The 9,447-nt window shown below is 36.3% G+C and overlaps 1 protein-coding gene across 1 annotated transcript; it reads left to right on the forward strand.

Moving 5' to 3' along the window:
- Positions 1-5,735: 5,735 nt before the first annotated feature.
- LOC131035862 (UPF0496 protein At3g49070) lies at positions 5,736-8,867 on the forward strand. The gene is made up of 2 exons (XM_057967608.2): positions 5,736-6,167; positions 7,579-8,867. The coding sequence occupies exons 1-2, from the start codon at positions 6,110-6,112 to the stop codon at positions 8,646-8,648; spliced, it is 1,128 nt and encodes a 375-aa protein (XP_057823591.1). The 5' UTR covers positions 5,736-6,109; the 3' UTR covers positions 8,649-8,867.
- Positions 8,868-9,447: the final 580 nt, after the last annotated feature.

Consider the following 9,447-nt stretch of genomic DNA (forward strand, 5'->3'; position numbering starts at 1 on the left):
CATTAGAGCTTAAATTTTGAAGCACTTGGAGATTGAATCTTGGAAAAAGTCAGGAATATAAAAGATAGCCCTCTGAGTCTACTTTCCAAATATGTAATTTATTTTAATACCCACATAATAAAAAATAACTTTTGGAATGGAGTTCTAAAAACTATGTTTTAAAAATGCCTGTTTCAGGACCATACCATGCATGTGTACGACCCACACTTTTTGACACAATTAAAATTATTTTCTCAAACCGTTTTGGGAAATTGTTTGTAACTCAATGAAGATTGATGAGCATATTTTTCTGTATTTTTTTTTTAATATTTTTTTTTTAATTAATTTTTTAATGACCGTAATAATGTTTTCAAAATTTTGACGTGTACGACTCACATAATTTGACGTAAACTTAACATTTTTTAATTTTTTTTAAAATAGAAAATAATTTTGTGTAGATTGATGACATATAATTCTTTTTTCAAAATTCATTAAAATAAAAAAGTTATTAAATTAACAAAATTAGTTAATATTTCAAGTTTATGGGCCCGATTTAGTATAGATTAAATGAAAAATAGTTAAAATAATCAATTTTTAAATAAATTTACATATTTAGAATCTAGACTGTATAATCTGAAATGGGTTTTAATTTCGTATAAAAATTCTCTAATTACAGGCACGTAAATTATTTCAGAAGATCGTATTTGTGCTTTCATTCATGGAGATTTGAATTTGCGAGTCCATGTCTTAGGTGTGGCCATCCCAGGCCTATCCTGGGCCTAATCCCGAGCCAAGTGGCGGGTTGTGGAATCAACTTCCACAAAACAGGCCCCCGTTTTCAAACAAGGGCGTCTTGTGAAAAAAAAAGGAAAAATATGATTTAAAAACGAGGGCCCGTTTTTTAAAAACGGGCCCCCATTTTTAGAAACAGGCCCCTGTTTTTAAAAACGGGCCTCCATTTTGTTTAAAAGTGGGCCCCCGTTTTAAAACAAAATGGGGGCTCGTTTATTTTTGCCTCGGGCCCCCGTTACCTTTCAGCTCAGGAGCCCGAAGCATAAACGGGCCCCCGTTTATAAGAGCGTTTTTTCCAACGCGTGGACTTCCACAAATTTGTGACTCATTACCTTGCACTTGCCCTTTTCTTTATACTGACTTGCAGTAGTCAGATCATCTCTCACAGTCATTATTTGTCTCTCTAGCTCTTGTTCATTATTCCAGGATTGTACCAAATTAGTTCTCAATAGATCATTCTTATGAGCCAATCTGGCACATTCTTCTTTCTGTCCTCAATATCTTTTGGCATCCTCATAGTTAGGTCTTCAATTTCATTCTTCATGAGCATGTTTGCTTGACTTAGTTTCTGACATTGTTCCTTAAGTGAAATTTTCTCTTCATTATCCTGGTTTTGCAAAAGTTCCTTCCTCCTAGCTTGTGTTGATGATAACCTTTCTTGTAGAACAAGAATGAATTCATTAGTAGAATTCAATTCATCTTGCAGCTTTAATTTCTTCATCCTTTCAACATCATAATCCTCAAGTGCCATCTCAAGTTGCTTCTCCATAGCCATGTTCAATGATTCCGGTTTCAGGATCTTCCTCAAGCAGTTGAACTTCCTCCAAGGTACCCAACTCTGATACCAATTGTTGAAATACAATGAATCCAAGAACACTGAGAGGGGGGTGAATCATTGTTCTTCCCATAAAACGAGATTTTAACTTTTTATAACGTACACATAAAAACCGGTAAATGAAGAAACATATAACATGAAGTAAATAATCCAGCCACATGAATGAACACCATAACACACTAAACTTTATACGTGAAAAACCTCAAAGAGGAAAAACCACAGTGGGATTTGTGACCCACAATATCAATTCACTAGCCATATGAAAGATATTACATAGCATGGGGGCTTGCACATGCAGAAAGGCACACTGCTCAACACAAAAGAGTCTCACTGACTACAAGCTTCTACTAAGATAAAACAATAATGGTGAACTCACAAAATGCATTTGCAATGCCAAAAAGAGTTACGGTTAAAGCTTTGTTCTGTACCGGTTCATAAACCCTGAACCCTTCTACCAATATCTCCTTTCCTCCAAGAATGCTCTACAAACCATCTGTTGATCATTGCATAATATAACTTTTGCATACAAATGACCTACATACATATCCTTCACATCACACTATTCTACTTCCTGTCATATATCAAAATGACCTAACAAACTGACTTATATACTCTCTACAAAAATAATGCCTTATGTCGGCTTACAATACAAAAGATATTCAATGTCGACTCTATACAATAATTACAAAATGATTTTAAACATAATACCTTTCGGATCCCAAACTGATGTCGGCTTCACTAAAGTGTTGGATGTCGGTGTCGGTGTCGGTGTCGGTGATAACCCTGATTACTCCAATGCCGGTATCTGTCTGTGTATGCCTCCAATGCCGGTATATATCTTCTAGAGAATCTTGTTTCTATCAATGACAATATATGAATCCAATGAGTGTCAATCGCCAACAATCTCCCCCTTTGACATTGATGGAAACACTCATGTGAAAAATGGATTCCCTGTCGGTTCAACTAAAACATGCTCCCCCTAAGCTGATTGACTATGTTTGCAATATACTCGTCTTTGTCTGATATACTCCCCCTAGGATTATATACATATAAATATTTTTCACATACATATACTCCCCCTTTGGCATCAATGCCAAAGACCAGTGAAAGAATTGAAAGAATAATTACAGATTACTTTACCGAAGCCTGACCAATTTTAAAATTTCTGGGTAATAGATTTCTCTAGTAACTGTATATAGGTATCCCAGCCGATTTTGAGTGTTACAGATATGGATACAAGTCCACTCAATAAATGTGCTAGTCTTTCTTTCTCAGTGACTTCTGCCAGTGTGGGCTTCGCAAGCATATCCATGCATTCCTTCTTATGTATGTACACCAAGTGAATCCAATCTTGGACTCACCAAACCTCTGAGACTCCTTGCTCTCCGAATGATCTTGTCTCTTTCCTTTTCAAAAGAAAAAATTTGGTTCTCCAAAGTCAAAATTTGTCCATCAATGGATGTTGTAAGTGAAGTTAGTCCATCAAAAGAATTTGTAATATTAGCAATCTTTTCTTGTAACTCCTTTATCCTCTTATCTACATTCGTTGTAAGAATCTCTATATTACAACAAACCCTGTAGATGTTAGTACACTGTTTCAAATAATTTTCAATAAGTATAAGTTTCTCTTCAACCATCCTCTTTTCTGTCTCAATAATCTGGTCAAAAGCGACTTTCTTAGCCAAAGTAAATCTTTCAAGTGCTTGCCGGTCGGAAATCTGCTGTAATGATTGAAAGTTTTTAGATATGTGCTCTGTCAATACCTTAAGCTTATCGGAAGGGCTTGCTTCATTTTCAATCATACAATCAGGAATCAATCTGTGCAAAACTGTTATTGACTGATCTATTATTCCTTTGTCTGCAGATCCCTCCTTCATTAGCTTTTGAGTAGCCATCATCATCAGCTCTGTGGGACTCATCTTTGTGATTGATTTCTTCTCAACTTGAGAAGTGTCAATTGCCAAAAGTTTTGTTAGGGAATCAACTGTCGGTATAGTACTGGGTGTCTTATCAGTTTCCTTATCCTCTCTCGGTGTATCTCTTATCCCAACCTCTTTTGCATCGGTGGCTTCGCAACTTGGTGCAGTATCCAGCCACATGAATGAACACCATAACACATTGAATTTTATACGTGGAAAACCTCAAAGAGAAAAAACCATGGTGGGATTTGTGACCCACAATATCAATTCACTGGCCATATGAAAGATATTACATAGCATGAGCGCATGCACATGCAGGAAGGCACACTGCCTAGAGCACACTGCTCAACACAAAAGAGTCTCACTGACTACAAGCTTCTGCTGAGATAAAATAGTAATGATGAACTCGCAAAATGCATCTGCAATGCCAAAAAGAGTTACAGTTAAAGCTTTGTTCTGTACCGGTTCATAAACCCTGAACCCTTCTACCAGTATCTAATTTCTTCCAAGAATGCTCTATAAACCATCTGCTGATCATTGCATGATATAACTTTTGCATACAAATGAGCTACATACATATCCTTCACATCACACTATTCTACTTCCTTGTCATATATCACAATGACCTAATAGACTGACTTATATACTCTCTACAAACAATATGCTTATGTCGGCTTACAATACAAAAGATATTCAATGTCGGTTCTATACTATAATTACAAAGTGATTTTACACATAAAACCTTTCGGATCTTAAACTGATGTGGCTTCACTGAAGTGCTGGATGCTGGTGTCGGTGCCGGTGATGAGCCTGATTACTCCAATGCCGGTATCTGTCTGTGTATGCCTCCAATGCCTTCTAGAGAATCTTGTTGCCATCAATGACAACATATGAATCCAATGAGTGTCAATTGCCAACATGTGTGTCCCATGAATAACAAAAAGATAAAAGTTTTTGTTATGGATAAGTTTCATGAGCTTGCATTGGGTAGAGTGTTAGAGAGAAAGAAAGAATATTATATCTAGGAGTTCAATCCCACATTTCGTCATCATCAAAAAGTGTACAAAGCCTACATAGGGACTAATATTCTATGGAGAGCCAAATTCTAATTTCTCAGTTAAAATCTATTTTTCAACAATGTTGCAGTGAAATGGGGTAGTAGAAAGGGTGTGTATTTTTTGCACTTTTGAGGCAATTGTTTGATCAGAGAAATAATACATTTTGGAGTGTGATGCCTTCAAGGACAACAAGGACAAATATGCGAATACCTTGATAATTGATTATTGGTATAATTTAATTAGTGAAGGGACTCTTGAGAAGTTGGAAGAACTTATTATCACCTTGAATAAGAAAATGATTGAAATGAAGAAATCAATATGACTAGACTACCTCACCCGTAAATTATTTTTAACCTTATTACCATTAATTTTTTTCTTCTTCTATTCTATTTTTACAACTCTTAATTTTATAAACTACTTGATCTCATCAAAGTTATTAAACACCATTCATTCTTCTTTCTCTCAATCAAAAGTACATCACTAGACACGTTAAATGCTGTTTATAGAGAGTCATGTCTATCCAACTTGCTCTCGATGGACATTTTGAGAAGATTAATATTTAATTTCCTAAATTGAATGCACGACACGTTTAAATTTATACTAATAACTCATTGGGTAAAAAGTACATAGAGCTTGTTTTCGTGGTTATCCTAATTTAGGTATTGTTGGACCTTGTATTCATGGTTATCTTAATCGAGGTGTTCTTTGAAAGTCCAAATATAAGCCTGAAACATTCAAAATATTTCCGAGATAAAAATGCAGTTCTCGTAATTTGGAAAGGAAATTGTTGGGGCGAACAACAAACGTGCTTTCATCCGTCTATTTCCCCATCCGTATTTTAATGTTCGTGAATTTAGCGTCTACGTGTTGCGCATTCATTAGTGTAATGGAGGCCGCGTACACGCGGTGTCTTAGTCAGATGAGCAGAGAAATTTTAATGGAGGAGTCGGCGAATTCTTTGTCAGAATACGTGGCTGCCATATTCACGATTGAGTGGCGGCGAACACACGGAAGAAAGAAATACGAGAAGAATCGTGTGGAACATGTACGAGTAGAACACAAGTTATAACAGACACAGAGGCGTAGGAAACTGCACTGCCGCAAGTAAAACGTGATTATTAGGCGTAAATAAAGTCGGTCGATCGATTTTCGAAAGCTTCCTGGTCAATATTCCTATTGAATTTTAACATCAGATTACGTAAAGCAATCAATCCCAGAACAAAAGGTTTGTTAGAGAACATCAGATCATCTTCTCCTCCTCACGTGTGATTTATTTATTTTGTATTGTAGCCACTGTCTTATTCTCCGCTACGAGACGCAATGTCGGATGGATGGATTGATGGATGATTTAGGGCAAGTTTAAGGTTTGGGAAGTTTAGTTATAATTCGCGGACTGGCCAGAAATACATTTTCATTTGTCCGAGCAAGGGCCACGAAAATATACGATGCGAAGTTCTTGTAAAGAAAGCGACCGTCTTGTAACCTACGCAGGCTGCGACTTTCCATCAGGAAGGTGAAGAAAAGAAATGTGTTTTATCCTCAAAGCCATCAGGAAGGCCGACCGATCCCTGGCTTCGTCTCAAGGTACTGCAATGGAATTATTTCCCTTTTCTGTCTGATTATGGAGAATTCGATTGGCTATTTTATTAGTTTTTTTTTTCTTTCAATTCAGGTTGATAATTCCAAAATATTGATATGGAAGCTTTCCGGCTAAAATCTTTAAAATTTCATTCAATTTTGATTGCGCTGTTAAAACTTAAGTTAGGAGGTCGCAGAATTCCATAATTTAAAGATTGCAAGTTAGCCTCTGGAAAATGTCAAAATTTGGGAATTCATGTACCTGTGCGTCTGATATTTTGTCTGCGCTCTCCTCTAAAGAAGTATTTGGAGCAAAAATAGCTAACCTCATCACAGAAATATACAACGTTTCGAAGGTTTTCTGCGTGTTTGTAATTTTTAAATTTCAGGCCCTGATTTTGCATCCATTTCTTGCTTTAAATATAAACATTCCTGTCAATGTTAAAATCTATTAATCACCTAATAAATTCGTGTCCTGATCACAATTCTCAACGCAAAACAGCCGAATTTGCTCGAGAATTACATCATTGTCGAGGTTGCTATCTTAATTATCTAAAATTTAAAGAGAGATTCGCTTTGTGTGTCTTCAACTAGTTGCAGAGATGAAATAGTTGATACAAAATTGATTAAATTATTTACTGGCAAATTTAAAACATATCCCTGATTTTGCATCCATTTCTTGCCTTTAAAGACAAACATTCCTGCAATTGTTAAAATCCATTAATCACCTAATAAATAATCCTTGTCGTGATCACCATTCTCAAGCCGAAACCGCCGAATTTGCTCGAAAATCACATCGTTGTCAAAGTTGCTGTCTTAATTATTTAAAATTTAAAGAAAGATTCACTTTGCGCTCTTAAACTAGTATCAGAGACGAAAGAGTTGATACAAATTTCATTAACTTATTTACCAGCAAATTCAAAACATATCCCAGATTTTGCTTCCATTTATTGCTTTAAACATAAACATTTCTGTCAATGTTAAAATCCATTTATCACCTAGTGAATCTGTGTCCTGATCACCATTCTGAAGCCAAAACAGCCGAATTTGCTCGAAAATTGCATCATTGTCGAGGTTGCCATCTGAATTATTTAAAATTTAAACAAACATTTGCTTTGTGTTCTTACACTAGTTGCAGAGATAAAATAGTTGATACAAATTTCATTTAATTATTTAGTGACAACTTTAAAACATATACCTGATACAAAGTATTGTTTTGGCGTCTAACATAGGGAATATTTACTGCGTCCAACTTGCTTGTTTAGATTATCCAGGTTTTCATGCGAATCTATTTTCTTGCTGTGCACGAAGATTGAATGTAGCTTGGAAGGCAAATTTGCTGAATAGCACTGTATTTCTTTTATATAATAGATAATTAAGTTTTTAGATCTGACAAAGGAGATGGCGTGTCGTGCAGCAACACAATCAGGGCAGGTTGTGCAAGCAGTCGGTTTGAACGTGAATGAAGAATATGCCAAAGCTTTCAGGACCCAATCTTATGCCGAGTTCTGGAGCAAGGTGCAGAACGCCACCGCCGACAAAGAAGGACATGAGGAACAAGCCGAACAGAGTTCGTCATCTCCCTTTCACTGTTACGGTGTTCTGGCAGAGCATATTCTGGAACCCGACGAGGAATCCGTTAAAGCGATTCTCCAACGCGGACTCACGCCGGAATTAAACATTTTAGTTGCAGATTATTTCCATAACAGCGCAGAGGCTTCGAAGTTGTGCGGCACGCTTCTGAAAAACATCGAACAGGCCAAAATCAATTACCGCAGCATCAAGAATGTTCTGGATTGCACACCTTCGACAGGTGACTTCACGAACGAGCAGTGGAATTTTTCCATGGAAGAGCTCCAGTTGTTCATGAAAGGAGGAAATCCCTTCGCCGATCCAACAGCGCACAATTTCCAGGATATTCACGACTGCTACGATTCAATGCTCAAACGCCTCCAAATACAGCGGAAAAAGATCCACAGAAAGCTCAAATTACTGAACGGATGTAAAAAAGCTGCCATTGTTTGGGGGATCGCAGCTTCCGCTGCTGTTGTGGTCTGTGCAGTTGTGATCGTCTCACATGCTTTAATTGCCATAGTCGCCTGCCCTGTGGTGTTGAGTTTTCCCTCTTGCTCTTTTTCTTCCTTTCACTGTCCTTTCAGAACGAGGCTTCTTGCACGGCACCGCGCACAGCTTGAGGCCGCAGTCAAAGGAACTTACATTCTTAACAGAGATTTTGACACCATCAGCCGTCTTGTGACGCGTTTGCACGACGAGGTGGAGCATGACAAGGGTATCATCAAGTTTCTGTTGCACAGGAAAGATGACCGCCACCCCCTTCAGGAGGTCATTCGCCAGCTCAGACGAAACGATTCGAATTTCAACCAGCAGCTTGATGAGCTGGAGAAGCACGTCTACCTTTGCTTCATGACCATCAACAGGGCCAGAATGCTTCTTGTGCACGAAATCCAGGCTCCCAGAACCACCTGATTCCCTGTACCGCCATTTTATTTATTCATTCATTAATAACGCTCCCGTTCCAGGAACTTGTTTTCAACATTATAAATGATTATTTATTTATTCATTATTGTTTGCATTTCAGTTTTCGGTCATATTCACGAGTTCAGAAAAACAAAATCATCGAATTTTTAAGTTAATAATAAACTGTAAGCGGTTGGATATTCCAAAAACCTGTATTTACAAGGCTCATATTTTTGTAAGTGAAATCTTGTTTGAAACATTTCAGTGTTTGATATTTATTCGTATTTTTGATTGAATATGCTTCTGCATCATTTTTTAATTTGGTCTTAAGGAATCCATAGAAAAATACATATATTTATTTATAAATATCTAGTTTAGAAATCATATCATATATAAGTGTTCTTTTTATGTTTTCCATCTTTAAAAAAAAAAGTAGCACATTGTATAATAAGTAATTTTGTTCTCAAAGTATAGGAATAGATAATGATCAAGAATCTTACATGTTAAAATTCTACAAAATTTAATTCACATAATTGCTCTCATCATGATATAGCTTTTTGATTTCTCTATATCTCTTTATCTCTATACCAATAATATATTTTTTTATAAAACCTAAATATTTCACTTCAAATCTTGTTGCAAGATAAGATTTTAATTCACAAATACTCTTTTCCCTTTCCAATAAATAATGCATCATCAACATAAAGTGCAATAATTAAGAAATGATCACATTTAAAAATTTATAATAAACACAATGATTTGATTTGGACCATTCAAATCCCAAGCTCAACACAAAAGTATCCAATAT

The sequence above is a fragment of the Cryptomeria japonica genome, chromosome 8 (assembly GCF_030272615.1).
Source record: "Cryptomeria japonica chromosome 8, Sugi_1.0, whole genome shotgun sequence".
NCBI lineage: Eukaryota > Viridiplantae > Streptophyta > Pinopsida > Cupressales > Cupressaceae > Cryptomeria > Cryptomeria japonica.

Excerpts from the sequence above, each read along its gene's own strand:
- LOC131035862 (XM_057967608.2), top strand. The coding sequence starts at position 6,110 with ATGTGTTTTATCCTCAAAGCCATCAGGAAGGCCGACCGATCCCTGGCT. Across the intron at positions 6,168-7,578 it reads ATCCCTGGCTTCGTCTCAAG|CAACACAATCAGGGCAGGTT; the intron begins GTACTGCAATGG and ends CGTGTCGTGCAG.